This window comes from Leuciscus leuciscus (genome assembly GCF_965113295.1).
Source record: "Leuciscus leuciscus genome assembly, chromosome: 5".
NCBI classification, from domain to species: domain Eukaryota; kingdom Metazoa; phylum Chordata; class Actinopteri; order Cypriniformes; family Leuciscidae; genus Leuciscus; species Leuciscus leuciscus.
Window position 1 is genome coordinate 3,455,810 of NC_138729.1, and position 19,809 is coordinate 3,475,618.

At 37.6% G+C, this 19,809-nt stretch overlaps 1 protein-coding gene across 4 annotated transcripts in view; it reads right to left on the minus strand.

Annotated features, from left to right (window-relative positions):
- The window catches only part of rgs3a (regulator of G protein signaling 3a), a 142,241-nt gene that overhangs the window by 81,011 nt on the left and 41,421 nt on the right, over window positions 1–19,809 (minus strand). The window contains exon 1 of one of the 4 annotated variants that reach the window (XM_082170511.1): window positions 8,723–9,023. The exons of 2 other annotated variants lie outside the window; for them this stretch is intronic. In XM_082170511.1, the coding sequence (XP_082026637.1) occupies window positions 8,723–8,737 (15 nt within the window). In that variant the 5' untranslated portion in view covers window positions 8,738–9,023. Of the gene's footprint in view, window positions 1–4,656; window positions 4,813–8,722; window positions 9,024–19,809 lie in introns of those variants that run through there. One more of the 4 variants, XM_082170512.1, reaches the window with a different exon arrangement.

Sequence of the window (19,809 nt, forward strand, 5' to 3'; positions counted from 1 at the left end):
GTATATATGCATTATAGTTCATTTTTCAACTTAAAAGTGTTAGTTCCTTTCGTTCGTGATTTTTCAGTTTTTTTCTAAATAAAAATCAGTAAATTTATTCTCGTTTTTTTTTCTTTTTTTCGTCTATTTAAATTCTATTTACAAACTCACCACACACAATAATGGTCAATAACTGTAATTTGTTGAAAGCTAATCTTTTTCTGAAAAAGATGACACCTTGCACATGAAGATAGCACACTGTTTTAGAATTTTACAGTCCAAAAATTAAAACCCCTATTTTAGCTTCAGGTCCTAAAGGGTTAAGTGAACGTAAACAGTTGAGAAAGTAAACGCGTGTGTACAGTATCAGTATATTAGATCCGTGCATTCACTGTTAAAGTGACAGCAGCCTAATATTCCTCCTGCTGCCGTCTGTGTTTTTCCAAAGAACAAAAGGACAAAGAAAGAAAAAAACACTCACTGCTCTAAATAACTTATATAACTTAAATAATAAGGATGTTAATTTATACAGTGAAGACTATGCAGTGATATTTTACATTTGCTTACTTTGTTAATATTCTGTACCTGAAATCTACTGTCAAGAAACCTGAAAAGCATTGTTTATTTCACGTGTATCTTTGTTATATAGCATTTATTTGTGCTTTTGCTTGTAATTTGATTATTTGATATTATGTTATTACAGAATGATTACTTTAATGATGTTTAAGTTTTACATTAATTAGGCTAGTAGTTTTAGCTTTGGTATCGAAATTGGAGAGAATTGTGAATTTCCAATGGTATCAACAATTTTGGTGTTATTACTGCCTGTTTTTGCCCCCCAAAAAACTAAAAACTGTGTTATGGCCGGTAAACATTTTCTTAAGTCACCGGACATTGGCAGGTGTGGAGAAAAAAAAATTGTTTTAGGCCCTGGTTACAACGATTTTTCTAAATATCTTTAATTTGATCTTAAATTGATATGGGTTTGTAACACCTTGAGGGTGAGTAAATGATGAAAGAATTGTAATGTTTGGGTGAACTATCCCTTTAAGGGGAATGTTAGAAAATCATTCTTTAAATATATGTTTGTTAACCGGGTATTTTCCGATTTGTTGACATTATCCAATAGTCGTGAATAAAAAATTAAAAAAAGTCTTACAATAAGAAAACACTGTGATAGTTAGGGTTGATTTCATGATGGCCATACCATTTGTAAATTTCATTTGTAGTCAAACCCTGTAAAGTCTAATCTCAATATTTTCAATAAAGTACAGCTTTATTAGTGTTTCTTTCTCCTATTCTATATATAAACAACCAAACATTTAAATCACTGTGAAATATGACTGAGGTAATTGTTGAATAGTTGCCAGCAATCACTTTTCTCATTGACATTTTAGTCGAATCGGGTAGTGTGTCTCACGTTTAGCAAGCAGAGAAGATTGTGGAAGCCCACAAATAGAGCCATAAAATATTTAACAGAGTAAAGAAAACAGCCTTTACCATTTTTACGGCTATAAGACACAATCTTTCTGCTACTGAGGCCCAATATATTCCTCCACTCTCAGAGAGAGAGAGAGAGAGAGAGAGCGAAAGAAGGACATGGAGGCAAGATTAATCAAACACAGAAGGTCAGGGACACACAATGCTTGATTAAGGTCACACAAACCATCACAAAGTCATTCAGCCCAATAAAGACGCCCGCTGCAGTCATTAACATGGCCGCCGCAGGGAAGCCTCGTTTTCTTGATCCCTCGTGCCCAATCTCACACAAACAAACACGGTTATGTTGCTACCCAAGTTGTATCATCACTGATTGACATCCATGTAATAAAAATGTAGGTGCTGTTTCTTACAGAGCCTCCCTACAGAGTAACATATGTGAAAACAAAATATGTAACATTATTTGAGCTCTGACAGCAATACTCCTGCCCTAATTTACATTTTACATTTATTCATTTAGCTGACGCTTTTATCCAAAGCGACTTACAATTGCTATATATGTCAGAGGTCGCACGCCTCTGGAGCAACTAGGGGTTAAGTGTCTTGCTCAGGGACACATTGGTGTCTCACAGTGGATTCGAACCCGGGTCTCTCACACCAAAGGCATGTGTCTTATCCATTGCACCACTACCACCCCTAATGATGTTTCCTCGAGGGACGACCACGACAGAGTGAAAAAAAGATAAATGCTGGCGAACGATAGCAACTCGGCGAGTACAGGAATTAGCATTAAGCTAACGCCTGTTTGTTTACATTCTTGTTTGCGGAAGTCAGTCGCTAGTTCCGCCTTCTCGATGACATCACGTACGTCGTTAATAACGGCAAGTGATGATTGGTCGAGAAGCAATGCGTAGGCTTGTCCACGACAAGCATTTAGGAGTCAAAATTGCACAATCTGACACAGTGACTATCGTAACTGACAAAAATATTGTGTAGTCTGAGTGCAGTTGTCAAATATGAGATTACAGATTGCCAAATTGCCAAAATGATAATAATGTCAGAACTTATACAAATTCATGAGTGCAGTTCATAAGCAGAGAGCACTGAGCTCAAGGCACAGATTATTGGGAAATATTCTGCTCCTGCATGTGACCCTAGGGGGACTCCATACTTTCTCATGCTGCAGTAAATAGAATTCACAAAAGGGAATAATGTGAATTATCTGTTGAACTGCATGGAATCGTCTGGTTCTTATAGCAGGGCTCGTTGTAGTGCCGTGTTGACATGTACTGTGTTCATTATTGTAGTATGACTCTGCACAGGTGTTTTTACCCATAGTTTGAATTATGTGTTGCATTGTGGGTTTTTTGGGGGGGGGGCGGGGGGGGGGGGGGGGGGGATTTTGCATTAAAAGACTAAGCTGTCAAATAACATATTGGAGATTATAATGATACCAAGTTTTCCCTGTTTATCAGAGGTGAACATTAACTTTAGTGTTAAATTGAACTTTTACCATGGTTAAAATAACTAGCAGTGATTAACATTCTCCATCGCTACGACGGATTCTCATTAATTGGATTGCAGAGAGGCCATGCATGAGATCAATGCTGATCAGGCTCGCAAATTAATGAGCTTGGGGCAAAAATGCCATGAAACTGACCCCCAAATGCTTAATCGATAATTATCACAATTAAAGTGACATTTGAAAAGGAATGAAAAGTGTCGATTGCAGCATTACATTTAGATCTGCTTCTTTTTCCGTGTAGACGGCTTCAGTGAAACGTTCAGTGATTTTTGCAAACTGAAGTCATTGAGCACTTCATTGATGAGGAACGTTCTTTGCTGTACATAATTTATTCCCAGTTTGAATAACCATTTTGTTTTTCATGCTGCTAAGATAACCAATATTGATGTATAATATGTAAAAACGAAATAATCTGAATCATAAATGGTTCTCAACTTCTTCTGTCTGTGTAGTCTGCAAGAATATGACAACTTGAGCTTGCATGGACTTTTTGCACAAGTTTGTGCAAAATCTGATGATGATCAATTATTCCATGGGCAAGAAAATCTAACCGTCTATACTAACAAACTCAGATGGTCAATGCCACAAACTTATTTTGATTTCATTAGTGACCTACAAATACTGCAGGACTTTAAAGGGGTGGTTGATTATGATTTCACTTTTCTAACTTTAGCTAGTGTGTAATGTTGCTGTTTGAGCATCAAAGTCCAAAGCAAAGGGAGATATTTTCTTTTAAAGAAATCACTTTTTAAGGACTACAACAAACGGCTGGTAGAGACTACACCACATTCCTCCCGGGTTAGTGACATCACCAACCCTAAAATTTACATAAACCCCGCCCCCAGAACACGATTAATAGATTATCAAGACAGAATATGCTAATCAATGACTAGAAGATAACTACACATCAGCTACATAAATTCATCAACTAACCATTCAGAAATGTCCTGTTGCTTCTACATGTTGTCACTTCTTCTGGAGTCTCTCCATCATTGTCTGACTCCAGTTTGAACATAAAAGGCTAAAAGTTTAGAAATTTTCAGTGCATGTGTGTGTGAGGTAAAATGACACAAGCTGTTGTAGCTCCGCCCCCTGTGCCAGGAGCAGCAACTCATTTGCATTTAAAGGAACAGTCACAAAACTGTGTTTTTTCTCATCCTCAAAAAGTGCTACATTTTAACATGCTATATAAAAATATCTGTGGGTATTTTGAGCTAAAACTTCACATACACACTCTGGGGACATCCGAGACTTATTTTACATCTTGTGAAAAGGGCATTATACCACCCCTTTAAAAGATTGTCTTAAGCAACATAAGCACGTAATTACTTCACAGTTGTTGCTCTTAGACATCAATGAAATTAAAGAGACTTTTGCTCAAGTTTTCTGCATCTTTTACACCTGACAAAAAGACCCCAGTATCTCACATGAGTCTCCTCTAGAGTTTCAGAATAGATCTTAATGTCTCTAACTGTGCTCAGATTTGCCAAGAGCCTGAGAGAAGCCATATATCTTAATACTTTCAACATTTATTTTATAGTTCTATTCGGCCTCAGTTTTCAAGAGTTAGCCAAGACAAAGTTGATGCCTCCCGAGATTTAAAAGAGCAAAACCATTTTACTCTCAAACAAGGAATAAAACGTACATACACAAACACATACTGTACTCGCAAACACTAGTAAAGAAGTAAAGCGCACCATCAACACACTCACCATCAGAGCGAACACACAGCCAAGACACGAGAATCAGACCCTGGTCACATGTGCATCAGTGTGTGTGAGTGTGTGTCAGACCAGGTTAGAGTGCATGCAGATTCTTCTGCAAGATCACAAGAAGTGCAAGAAAGAAGAGACACAGGAAGAATCTAGTGGTTGGACAGGCGACACCCTCTTCACATAAACACATCATGAGTGGAAGGAAAAGAGAGAGAGAGAGAGAGAGAGAGAGAGAGAGAGTGTGTGTGTGAGAGAGAGAGAGAGAGAGAGAGAGAGACAGAGTGAGAGTGAGAGAGAGTGAGAGTGAGTGAGTCTTTCACAAACACATCATTAAGCACAGATCGCTCACCCTAGCCTCACTCAAGACATCATGCCACTTGGCTGGACTTCTATGTCCGACTGAACACACACTCATTAACGTCCACCACACACACAGTAGCCCTATCTGCTCTGTTTGCGCTGCTCAAAATGGCCTGAAAAGCAGAAACGTAAGAATGGTAAACAAGCGCAAACTAGTAGAAATGCTACTAAAAACTACAGCTATGAAGTAAAGCATGTAAATCAATGATTCCTCTCTTAAAAACAAACATATTATATACAAAGACACACTGTGATCATAAGAACATATTATTACAGAAGGGATGTTTTTGATTCCTCTGTTCCAGTGGACAGTGGATGATTTTAAGCTAATAAATTGGAATTTGAATAGAATTGGACACCGCAGACTGCAGGATGATTTATATCTGATGGCTTGAGGAATTCTGCACCGAGATCCACGGACAGTAAAGGCCCCAAAACAGTTTAAGCGAAATCTGCGTGACGCCGTTTTGAACAAAGTCATGCCAAAAAGGAGTTTGTTAGGAGTTCGTAGTGAGAGATCGAAACAGCTTAACAAAACAAACTTTCGGGAAAAGTTCGCTCCAACTGGTAAACACCTTTAAACTACCATAATCTGTGGTGATGATGTAATAGGTGGGCGTGGCTCTGAGGCTCCGCCTTCTTTGACGTGTAAACCTCCAGTTCGTTTCTTAAAACGTCAGACGTGAGTAAAAACATGAAGAGCTCCTTTATAGTAGAAACTGAAGTTAATTCTAATAAGCACTTCCAACCAAGCTGATGTTAGAAACATAACACAAGCATAGCATCATATCTGTTGCTGTGGTTCAGATCTAGTTTTGGCACGGGTTCTGTCATGTTCCCTTCTTGATTATAGACTCTCCACAGTTTGAGGTTTCTTTGCTTTAACAGTCGGTTAACATGCAGTTTAAAACTGTCCATGGTAGATAGCAACCTAAATTCAGTGCAACAACACTATTTACTGTAGCAATGAGCCACAATACTGCACTAAGATCTTCTTTTCTATGTTCACAGATATTATATAAACTGAAGAACATAAACTGTGTGTTTTCCACCAAATCAGATCCAACATCTAAACATGTAGACTTATTGTGAATTGGGGTAAAGGATGAACAAAGCCATTAAAACAGATTAAATTTGCCATTCGCCACCATAGAAATCCACCATACTGTTTTGAAATAATTTAAAAAAATATTATATTCACATAAAAATGTAGCCTTCTGAATATAAAACAATGAGTAAATTAGAGCATTCCTTGAAATGAAACATTCTTTGACCCATGGTCAATAAAAATAAATTTACTGTCCCCCTGTGGTGAAAATCCAGCTTTTAATGTTGTTTATGTGTCTGTGGTGTGTTTAATATGCTTTAAGACAAACCATGTGTAAATTCATAAGTCGACAGCATTGCTGAGTATTTCCTCCTTAAAACTGCAGTGAACCAAAGACAGTCTCAAACACACGCTTTGAAATCGCTGGTGTTTCTGACGTCACAAACTACCTTGTAACCAATCAGATCAACGTGTGATCGTCAACCAGTGGATCTCTGAGCTGAGGGAGTGAGTGGAGGCGGGGCTCATTTGCATATTCATAGAACCGCGTATACTAAATGAGGCAAGGGTGTCGAATTACATTCAAGATATTTTAAGGCATGAAGAAATGTTTTCAATTTTGGTGATCAAAGATGAGTTTTAAGGGATAACATTTTACAATACGGGGGATTTTAAAATGATCATATATATATGATTTAAAACAATGGCATTTAAAACACTGATTTTCATCCACTGTTTCTAGAAATAAACCATGTGGTATGACAATAATTCAAACAGAAAATGAAAATATTTGTTTATTTACTTCCTTCCTTGAAATCAAATGGTTTGGTTCAAATTAGGAACAGAACTGCAATAAAAAATTTCATAACACTTTAGTTTAGGATCCAATTCTCACAATTAACTAATTGCTTATTACCTTGCATTTTACTATGATATTGGCTGTTTATTAGCACATATTAATGCTTTACTTTGCATGACCATATTCTACATCTCTTAATCCTACCCAGTACATAAACTTAACAACTACCTAATAAACAGTAATTAGGAGTTTATTGAGGCTAAATTAAAGTGTGACTATATTTCCAGTATTCTGAATGGTGCAAAACCCTTGTGTCTAAGCTGTTGGTACGTGTGTTTTATTTTTACTTTAATCTCATTTTACCATTACTGTTGCTTTGCACCTTAATGGTTCCTCCTTCCCATGGGAAATAAGACACAAGGGTTTGCTGGTCTTTCTTTCGTTTGGTTTCGTACATGGTTTCTTACACACAAAAGTAAATGTATTCTACGTGCAACAACTGAAATGACAAAAAAAGCAACACAAGCAGCTCTTAAATCTAATATTTCATTCATTCTAATACGTCACGCCATATCTGACATTGCCGGCATAAAACCCCATTGACTGAGTTTGTCTTATCACTGACGTGAAACCTTGCATGACACATCTTGACACACGCCATCTTTAAATGTGTGCAAGCAATGCAAGGGAAGATTTGTAATCAGTAGGGACTTAATTATTGAGTTTGCTGCTCACACAACAACGACTGAACGCCTTCAAACACATCACACCAGTCATACGATCTACTGTACTTTTATAGCACTTTCTTTGTATGGAAAAGAGCAGTATGAACACTTTGCTAAATTTCTCTTTTTGTGTTTCACAGAATACAGTTTGAAACGACATAAATGATGACGGATTATGTGGGTTAACTATTTACACTAACAAATTAAAGTGTTTCTCAAATGCCACGACAGCAGGAAGTGTTTGTGAACAACAAGTTGAGAAATCTCCTCTTCAAATGAGTGCGCTGTCTTAGTTTCCTGCGCATTTACACGCACGTCTGTCTCATACAGTTACAGTTTACCTCGCCTCCATGAGCATTGTGGGAAATGTACAAGTCAGCGGCTGCCCAGTCATATAAACCTCATACAGCAATCTATCATCACGTACGTCGCCTCTCTCTGCGTATGCTTTGCTGTATGTGAAAACTAGAGCAAGAAACTTTATTTAACAATTTTTCACTTTCTTATCTCAGCAAACACCATTTATAACCAATAAAACACACACAGAGACATAAAATATGAGCACGTTAAACATTTCATATATGGTGATCATCACTCATCATGAAATGCATAAAATATTACCTCCTAAATAGGAAATAAATCCAAAATAATATCCACAAAATATACGTAGGCTATACTGTCCGTATACATGAAGCTTATCAATGTTAGAAGTAAACATAAAAATATGCATCAGAAAACCTTAAAAGGATTCAGAAGACACCAACTTATTAAACCATATTAAACTGAACTAAAAATCTAAAATAATTATTGAAACTTGCATTAGAAATAAATAAATCTGCATTCGAAAAACTTCAAGCAATTAAAAAAGACCACATATTTTTTTGTCTAAAACTCAAATAAAAAAAAAAAATATATATATATATATATATATATATATATATAATGTAATCTTTACTGAAACCCATTGTGATATTCAGTGAAACTGCACATCCATGTCAATGTCAGCTACACATTTAATAAAATAAAACTGATAAAATAACAAGGTAATGTATTCCCGTCTTCCTGGTCACACACACACACACACACACACACACACACACACACACGCTGTTAGGTGTAAAGCAGGTGTACCTTGAAGACAGGCATCTGTCCGCTCTCTCACATGTGCTGATCCTCAGTCCCGTACGTTAAACGCCTCTTCTGCACTTCTGTCTACAAATGCAAGTTCCCTTTTCTGTGTCTGTTTTGTTCTACCTGTTTCTTTCGCTCTCTCTCTGTGTGGATTTGTCTCACTCTCTCCACGGTTTTATTACATTTGCTGCAGACTGTATGTGTGTGTGTGTGTGTGTGTGTGTGTGTGAGTGTGTGTGTTTGTGTGAGTGAGTGTGTGTGTGTGTGTGTGTGTGTGTGTGTGTGTGTGTGTGTGTGTGTCAGCGGCTGCTCTGAGGCGCGACTGTGCTGCTGAACAAAATTACTGGAGAGAGAGAGAGAGAGAGAGAGAGAGAGAGAGAGAGAGAGAGACAGAGAGAGAGAGAGAGAGAGAGAGAGAGAGAGAGAGAGAGAGAAATGCACATGTCCTGTCTCTCTCTCTCTGTCTCTCTCTCTCTCTCTCTCTCTCTCTCTCTGTCTCTCTCTCTCTCTCTCTCTCTCTCTCTGTCACTCTCTGTCTCTCTCTCTCTCTCTCTCTCTCTCTCTCTCTCTCTCTCTCTCTCTCTCTCTCTCTCTCTCTCTCTCTCTCTCTCGAGACAGGCCGCTGTCCCGCACTGCTTGCTGTTATTTTTAGAAGCGGCCGAGTCGTGAATCAAAAGCTCGCAAAAGAAACAGGCACATGTCATACGCCAGCAGATCTCTGTCACACACACACACACACACACACACACACACACACACACACACAGGTATTTGTGCACATTTCATCAGCCCTGCATTAAAACTGGTCATTACTGAGGGAGGCTGTGCGCTGTGTTCTCATAAACTAAAGGTTTTATGCTAAACATTATTCTCAAAACAGACTATTCAGCAATAATGACCAGAGATAAAGCCGTCTGATCAATAATACGTGATAGATCCCAATGCAAGGTCATGTGAAACCTTCAGTCCTCCTACAATCAGTTAAATCCGAGACGTCACATTCATCACAGAGTTAAAACCAGCCTGGAAAGGCATTTACAATTTGGGGAGACTTGACCGAGTTACAAACTTGTCAGTTCTAATGGCTGCACATCAGTCTCATTAAAGACTCATAGACCCTCTGCTGAAATAAATTCATTCGTCAGAAAGCAATAAACGAAACTGTCTCAGGATCCATTACCATAAAACATATCTGGCATGCAGGACTGACGTAACATTAAAGTTATAAATGGTTATTGTCCTCTCTTTAAAGACAACCAAACAAGATCCATCAAAGGCTGAGTATCCAGTTTAAATCTTGAGTTTTTTTTTAGTTTTTTTTATATCAATCATCATTAGAGCAGAAGACATGTTGGAGAAAATTAGCTTGGTCCATAATTCATGAAGGTCCGGACTTTAAAGCTCTTAAATGGGATAATTCACCCAAAAATGAAAATTCTGTCATCATTTACTCACACTCATGTTGTTTACTCACACACACAGAATGTCGGTAACCAAACAGTTGTTGGACCCCATTGACTTCCATAGTATTTTCCCCCTGTATTATGGAAGTCAATGGGGTCCAACAACTGTTTGGTTGCCTACATTCTTCAAAATATCTTCTTTTGTGTTCGACAGAAGAAAGAAACCCATACAGGTTTGAAACAATATGAGTTTGAGTAAATGATGACAGAATTTTCTTTTTTGGGTGAACTGTCCCTTTACTATTTTGTACTTGCCCATGTAAAAAAGTGCCATAGTTCTTAATTGTGGCATTTGTTAAAACTATAATAAGACCATTGATGACTCTTCATTACCATACTTATAGGGCAATGTTTATCGATTTAAAAAAAACAATCCGGTAACACTTTATTTTACAGTGTCCTTGTTACATTACATGTACCATAGTAATAACAGTAAATTATGTATAATTACATGCAACTAACCCTCAACCAAATCCTAATCCTACCCTAACCCTATAGTAAGTACATGTAGTTGTTTAATATTACTCAGCACTTAAATATATAATTACACTGTAACAATGACACCTTAAAATAAAGTGTAACCAAACAATCTAATACTGTATAGTAACTACAACATGTTACTACAATGAAATGTTATACATTTGTGTACGGGTGATCATGAGTTTAACAGTGTGTCCAACCCGATCTCACGGCAATTCGTACGAATTTTACAAATTAATACGACATTCATACGAATTAGAATGTTTTTTGCTAAATCGTACATATTTTACGAGTTGCCCAATTCGTATGAAATTCGTTCGAATGACCCACACCTGACCCCGCCCCTAAACCTACACATCACGTGGGTTTAGACAAATCATATGAATTCGTACGAGTGAGGTTGTACGATTTCGTACGCATTAGCCACCTTTTAATCACTCGTACGAATTCGTACGAATTGGTCGTGAGATAGCGTTGGTATGTCAGGCTACAGACAGGCTCTAAACTCTAAAACTCAAAGGGCCCTATCTTGCACCCAGCGCAATTGACTTTGTACAGCGATAAACACAGGAATCGATAAACACAGGAATGTGTCATTCCTATTTTGCACCCGACGCACAGCAGACTTTTCCCTCCACAGACGCACGTCGGTAAATTAGGGAATGGAACCGCCATGGAACAAGCGCGCCTGCTTTTAAAGGGAATGTGAGATGAGGCTCTGATTGGTTTATTTCACGTTACGCCCAAACCACACCTATGAGTAATGAAGCTACTTCACACCAACCCATTTTAAATTTGCGTCGGGCGCAAGAGTAATTTATCCCGCCGGTATAATAGCAACAGCGCCCGAGATCTGCCCACAAAGTTACTTGCGTTTCGCGCATTGATACTTGCGTTTCAGATCGTTAAAATAGGGCCCAAAGGGTTTTAGAATATTGTTATTCTAAATTATTATTTACAATGGCAAGATTAACAAATAATCAGATGTCGCCTGAACTGAATATTCCAACACCGCTTTGTAGTCATTACTTTATAGTAAATAGTAAACTGCTCACACACAACTATTACAAAAGCTGCAAACACTCACTGATGCTCAAGAAGACAACATGATGCATTGATATGTGTGTAGTGTTTTTAATATGCTCAGGGTAAATTGTACTTTTTTGGTCTTCTAGAAGACAGGAACTAAAAGCGTTACTGGCAGACTGGGAAGAGAGGAGCTGCAGCAATGAAGAATATGGGGAAAATAATGTTTTTTGAACATTCAAGCATGAAATGAATGCATTGTGTTTCTTTCTTGAGCATCAGTGAATCAGTTTGCACCTTTTGTAATAGTTGTGTTTGAGTCCCTCGAGTGTCCTCAGTGTGAAAAGATGGACCTGTCACTGCTGGAAAGGGTTCAAATATGCAGAAGATGCTGGAAAACCAAAGAACGTTCTGGATCTGGAGGATTTTTCTGAGGAACATCAGGGCAAATGTGGGACAGAATTAGGGCTGCACGATATTGGAAAAAAATGACATTGCGGTATTTTTTTCCCAACGATATATATTGCGATATTGTGAGCCATCAATCCAGGCTAAAGTCAATAATTACCATTCCATGGTATTAATCATTTCACTAATAAGCAAGCTTCATTACAAGTGACAGCCTTTCTGGTAAGGTGTCACACTGGCAAAGGCATCGCAAATATTTTTTTGTTTTGATTAACATCCAGATTTGACTTTGTATTTGTCGTAAAGAGCTTTGTGGTGCCGTTTTAAGTAATCAGACAAATTGGTGGTGTTTCCTTGTTTTGTAGCCACAACTTTATAACACTCCAGGCAAAGCACCTCTTTTTGGTCAACATCCTCCTTTTTGTAGCCGAAATCGTCCCAAATAGCTGATTTTGACTTTCTTTTTGGTACGAAATCATAATTTTTTTTGCGGTGGATCCTCTTCGTTGCCCATTTTTAGCTATAGGATTACCAGTGAATGTTGGCTGTGAGCGGTTAGCAGCGGCACAGTGATTGGTTCGTGCACACAGAACGTGCATGTCACCCCAGCAACAAGCCATACAACAAACTCGTGTTCACTGTGTGCTACCCTGGTGCTACCGTTCTCTTAAAGCTGCCGTCGGCAAAAATTTTTTGATCATATTCAGTGTAATCGACACTATAATCCGACAGAACAACATAAATAAGGTGGTTTTAGAAAAAAACCCGAGCTTCTAACTCCACCTGGAGCGTGTTATTTGTTTTGCAAAAATCCAGCGCTCCCGGATCATCGGGTCCAATCAGTGCAGGGGGGGGTGAGATCTGACTGTCAATCACAGGTCGTGCACACGCCACAGATCCCCCCTCACTCGCGCACGTTAATATCACATGCACACGCCACGCCTGAAGTTCGCCTGGAGATTGCATGAAGCGTGATGGCGGAGAGAAAATCTACTAACAAGCTTCCAATTCCTCGGTTATTGCTATCTATGGATAGATTAGCCAGGGCAGCCTACCTCCGAGTCCATGGTGTTGATAGATGCTGAAGAGACGGACGCGTTCACAGAAAATCAGGTACACACGCACAGTGACGCACTGACGAGCACGACCTCGATGGGAGGGTGCTCGCTGGTAGTGGGGAGGGGCATGAGAGTTGTAAACATTCAAAATTTTGGCTAATCGACCCAATCTGCCAGACTTGCCGACGGCAGCTTTAATACACCATGGGTGCTACTACCCTTCACATCGCATGCTCCGGCGATGTGACTATAGCTCATGCGCACATCGAGATGTCAATGTTAAAACAGAATATCGTTCAGCCCTAGACAGAATATCACAAAACAGTCATTGGTCATCCACGACACACAGTATTATGATTCAAGGGTATGTAAACTTATGAACAGGGCTATTTTTATAAATTCAGCTATTATTTTGTCTTGTGGATGTCACGTTTTGGTTTTGTCATTATTGTCATTGTCATTGTCATGTTTCTGTGTCTTGTCATGTGATTCCGTTTGTCATGTGATCCTGCCATGCGTCTTGTCATTGGTTAATTGTCTGATCAGAGCTGTCCCTTGTCTTGTAATTAGTCTGTGTATTTAAGCCCTCATGTTTGCCATGTGTCTGGTGTTTCCTGTAGAACACTGGTTGTAAGTCTATGTTCATGTTCCTGTCTTCATTTTGAGTTTTCATGCCATGTTTTTGGTTCATGTTTGATCTTGTTTGTAATAATGGGTTCTCAATAAGCTTGCCTCCATTGGTCTACAGGAAACAAAATACCAGACACATAGCAAAAAAAAATATATGTGTGTGTGTGTGTGTGTGTGTGTGTGTGTGTGTGTGTGTGTGTGTGTGTGTGTGTGTGTGTGTGTGTGTGTGTGTGTGTGTGTATGTATATATATATATATATATATATATATATATATATATATATATATATATATATATATATATATATATATGAAGAGTTCAGATGCAAAAGCCTCTAAATGCCATCTGAAATTTTCTTATAGAATGATCATTTTTATGAAGCTTGTATATTTAAGTTTAGTAATTTCACTTAACTGACAATTAATAGGTAATCTTCATTGCCATTTAAGTGAAATTATTAAATTTAAATATACGAGCTTGATAAAAATGATAATTCTAGAAGAAAGTTTCAGATGGCATTTAGAGGCTTTTGCATCTGAACTCTTCATATATAGACATTTTGCAGATTCTGCAAAAACTTTTGAATACAACTGTAGATATTTGCACATAAAATTGACAATAGGGCGGCGAATCAATTAAAAATAAGAATTAATTGCACAGGTTTCTGGTTCACATCTTTAAAATGAGTAATCATAAATATGTACATACAAAATCATTAATTATTTTGTACATAAATTATGTAGTCTCTACACTGTTAAAATAGTAATAGGCTATATTCGAAAAGTACGTTTTTCATTCATTGTCACAGTACAGTAATTAAAATATAATAATTTAATTAGCTCACAAAAATACTTAGATAACATTTGTTATGCTTTGTAAACAACTTATTAACCATATAAATGGTGAACAGTATTTAAACCAGCAGTAAAAGAATTGTTAATTGTCATTAGAAGTAAATAATCTTCACTTAGATTAGGTCATGGGAAATCAAAAAATTAATTAAGTGCTTTAAACCAACCTTTATTGGACATTAATTGCATTCAAATTCAGTGTTCTTGATGTTTACAAACACAAAAAACACACACACACACACACACACAAAACACACACACACACATGTAAGGTTTCCATGTTTTATGGGGACTTTCCATAGAAATAATGATTTATGTGAGAATGTGAGAACTATAAGATAGCATTAAAAAACATTATCTAACTCTTTACAAAAGAGCTAATTAAACAGTAGTAGTTTGGTTAATTACAGTGACAAAGAATGAAGAACTCACATAGACACAGTATATAGGCTATACATATTTTAACAGTGTAGAGAACAATATATTAACTATGAATTAACTATAAACTAGTAGTTTGAAAATTAATTGTAAATACTTTATTACTGTATATTTAATATAAAGTGTTACCAATATTTAATGCTATATTTTCTTTATTCCAGTACTGATACCAATACTTCTATTTTCTATTTTTAATGATAATAACATGAACAAACATTTCTATCTGCTCACAAGCTGCTTTTACCCATCTTATCACGCACACACTAATGATAGACAGTAGGTGTGCGCGCGTGTGTGTGTGTGTGTGTGTGTGTGTGTGTGTGTGTGTGTGTGTGTGTGTGTGTGTGTGTGTGTGTGTGTGTGTGCACACGTGCTCCAGTGTGAGGTAAAGATAGTCCCTGAGTGTCCAGTATGACGCAAGAACCGTTGAGCGGCCGGGTTATTTTTAGCCTCTTCCAGGAGTGTCACAGAGCAACGACTGCAGAAAACAATGTTTCTATAATCCTGGACATAAAACTCCTCATGTCAGACGTGGGACATCATCACACATCGAAAAGACTACAGCGTGTTTATGAATTACTCATGACCTCATGCTGCTGTTCAGAGACTACTGAGCTTCATTAAACACAAAAACACACATTAAACAATGAAAGAGACCATCATTTTGTTTTTGGATTGTACTAGAATAGGTTTTCATGCTTGAATGTTCAAAAAACATTATTTTTCACATATTCTCCATTGTTGCAGCACCTCTCTTCCCAGTCTGTCAGTAACGCTCTGGAGTGTGTTTCCCGAAAGCATCGTTAGCCAACTATGTTCGCAAGTTCCGTCGTTATCAGCAGTTCAACGAGTCGGTGTTTCCCGAAACCATCGTTCTAACGAACATTCACAAACAGCATCTCAGAGTTGTGTGTTTGGAGCGACAGATCTCGACCTTGAAGAGTTTCTAGATTGCATGACATGTGGACTCAATAAATCCTGATCTTGAGCCAAATAAGCTATAGCTAACATTCAGTACAATCTGTATTTTTTATTTAGAATACAAACAAATGTAATTTACGTCTTTTAGTTTGTCAAGAGATTTAAAGCGTCGTTTTTGAAGAGTGCGCATGTGTGAACGAGCTCTAGTGTGTAAGAACGAGCCTATGATCGAATCTGGAAATAAAGCAAAATAACTGAGAAAAATGAGAAATAGTCCTCAGATGTCATGTCTGTAATTTATAGCAAAACATCTAGCGTTAATTCGATCTCAAACAGATTCATTAAAAGTAGTTAAAAAATGATTAGTTGAATTTAATCAATTTTTTTATCGCAAGTAGTTGCACACAATTGATTTTAGAACAATTGAACAATCAATTTTAGTTCAACTTAATGCATTTGTTTAAATGTAGCTAAAATCAATTGTGTGCAACCACTTACGATAATTCTTTTTATTAAATTCAACGAATCATTTTTTTCAGTGCATAAACCAACGTGGTTGAACGACCAATTTGCGACAATATGTTTTCGGGAAACAGTCGTGACTAGCTAGCTGATTTTTTCAACGATGCATCGTACTACGGTAGTGAAGCAGCGAGTTACGGCGTTGTTCGGGACACACCCCCCAGTTTAGTTCCTGTCTCTATGAAGCCCCTCCTTCTGAAAAGCACACTGTGCTCTGATTGGTCGGCTGGATCAGTGTGTTGTGATTGGTCAAGCGCTTCCAGTGTATTTGGAAAATGTCCCGCCCCTTACCATAACAGAAATATTGGACACAAAATTGGAAAGCACTTTATCATTCTGGCAAGTTCTTATCTGATTGGCTTACTTTAGAGAAGAAAGTTACTAGATTTTCCCAAAGTTGGTCAGTTCAGTGGAATCACTAGTGTTTTGATCATTTTTTTTGTCCATTATTTTGCAGTGTTTTCTCTCTGCGGAGACTGTGGCATTATCTGAATCCATCACAGAGGTCAAAGAGGCATGCATGGAAACGACAGGGAACCGTTGGGTTAAATTAAGTTCAGGACATCATTGTCCATCATGTGATATCCTTGCCTTGGAAGAGGCAGCCAAATAACACATACTCATTATATAAAAAGATCAACTGACAACTCAGTGATACAGTAAGAGCTTTTCCCAAAGACATCCAGCAAGGACATGCAGTGCAATACTGTAGTAAGAAGTAACTGGCATTGTTGTGTACAATTCGTTATACAATTCTTGGTTAGACTTTATTTTAAGGTGTCATTGTTACAGTGTAGTTACATATTTAAGTACTGAGTAATATTAAACAACTACATGTACTTACTATAGGGTTAGGGTAGGATTAGGGATTGGTTGAGGGTTAGTTGCATGTAATTATGCATAATTTACTGTTAATACTACAGTAAGTACATGTAACATATGTATCAAGGACACTGTAAAATAAAGTGTTACCCTAAAATACCTTAAAATAATTCTCACAGCACCTCTAATGGTGATCTGAAACACGTCTTGCATTGTTTTCTATGCAATTAATATTATATATGACCACTCAAATGACTATATTACAACAAAATAACTATGAAAAGAGCAATTTTCATCCCTTTAGTTCAAGTACACTAGTGTGTTGACCACAGACAACCTGGTGTTCGTGCAAATGTTCGGGTCAATCACACAGAACTGAAAGTAACTCTTAATTTCAATAAGGTCCAGTTGGGTAAACGCATTAACTTCTTACCCAACTGGACCTTATTGAAATAACAGCATAAAACATAAGTTATGTTTTAAGTTATTGATAATCATCTCTAAAGAATATAAAAGCTGGAATTACAAGTACAGACAAAATATGCCAGAAAAAGTCAAATAAAAAAAATTAGAAAAAGGGGGTCAATGAAAAATAACAATAATAATGTGAAAACTGCTTAAAATAATACAAACTAAACTATAAATACAAAAACTGACTTCTGGAAGCAATTTTAGCTGCTTTTTCCACTTGCTGTGTACTTGATGTTGTTTTAGGGATAATTAAACTATAATGTCATGATATGAGAATAAAAGATTAAAGTAACTCATCTATAAAGGGAACAGTCTTGTAATATACAGTAAATTGTCTCTCTTGTTTCATGCATGCATGCTTTTTCCTCCTCTTTTCCCTATAAATGCCTCATCTCATTACCTGTTGCATGTCTGAAACAGAAATGAAATAATTCTACTAACGAATTCGTTTTTAGAGTATTAGAATGATTTATCACTAAATTCCAAAAGTATGCATGCAGTGTCAAGTTGAATGCAATTTAAGTGCAGCATATTTTTCCTGGAGATTAGTGTCTGCAAAAGCGAGGGAAATAAAGAGTAAAAGAGTAACGGGCCTCTGATCAGTGAGAGCACACTGTGTTTGTCCTGTGGGACGCAGACAGCAGTGCCATCATTACACCGCACAATGAAATGAAACGTGTATGGAAGGAAATGACAGTTAGATGACATTTCCCGTGAGTCGCCACATGGCCGTTGATCCAGCTGCTCTCTTGTCGGTGTCAGAGCGTGTGTGTGTGTGTGTGTGTGTGTGTGTGTGTGTGTGTGTGTGTGTGTGTGTGTGTGTGTGTCACGCTGCTCTCTATGCCTGTATGATTCATGAAGCCTCATCATTTCCTCTTATATCGCACAAGAGCATCACCGTGTCAAACGGACACACAGACGTATACCTGACACAATGTGACTCAATACCGGCTATGAGTTTATTAAATCACACAAATATGTAAAAACCATAGTACAGGCTTCCCACACCTATAGAGGGAGTGCACTGACGTCAGCCGGACTGAGTGGCAGGAGAGCTGCAGCGTGACTGGATTTAATAGAGGAAACTGCGAAAACGCGATTAAAGTAGGGCTTCGCGATACTGAAGAAAAGTGCGATAACTCATTAAACAATGCGATATTCGATATGTGATACGATAATGCTTAAAGTGTGTAAAATAAACTTAAATTATCTTTAAAATATATTTACAATTATATAATGTGTTTCACATTCTTTTTGTGACGAGAAAACATCCCTAAACTTCTGACAGTGAACATCAGTGTTTTACTGTCGCATAAGAAGTGTTATTTTAACATCAGTGTAAACCACGGGGTTCAGGTTATCCTACATTAGGGTTATTTAACAACAGAAACTGAATAATCAAATGTAAAAATAAAACACTGCTTAGTTTTCACTGTATGAATTAAAGGGATACTCCACTTTTTTTGGAAATAGGCTCATTTTTTAACCCAGAGTTAAATAGTTGAGTTTTACCGTTTTCGAATCCATTCAGCCGATCTCCGGGTCTGGCGGTACCACTTTTAGCATAGCTTAGCATAGATCATTGAATCGGACAGGACCATTAGCATCTCTCTCAAAAAAATGACCAAAGAGTTTCTATATTTTTCCTATTTAAAACTTGACTCTTCTGTAGTTACATCATGTACTAAGATGAAAAGTTGTGATTTTCTAGGCTGATATGGCTAGGAACTATACTCTCATTCCTGCGTAATAATCAAGAAACTTTGCTGCCGTACCATGAGTCCAGCAGGCGTAATGATGTGACGCAGCACCTGAAAATAGTCCCCAGCTCGGTAACTTCCAACGTGACCGGGACTAAGCTTGTCTAACCTATTAGACCTATTTTCAGGCGCTGCGTCATATCATTACGCCTGCTGGACTCATGGTATGGCAGCAAAGTTTCTTGAACTCTGGGGGAGTTGTAAAATGAGCCTATTTCCCAAAAAAGTGGAGTATC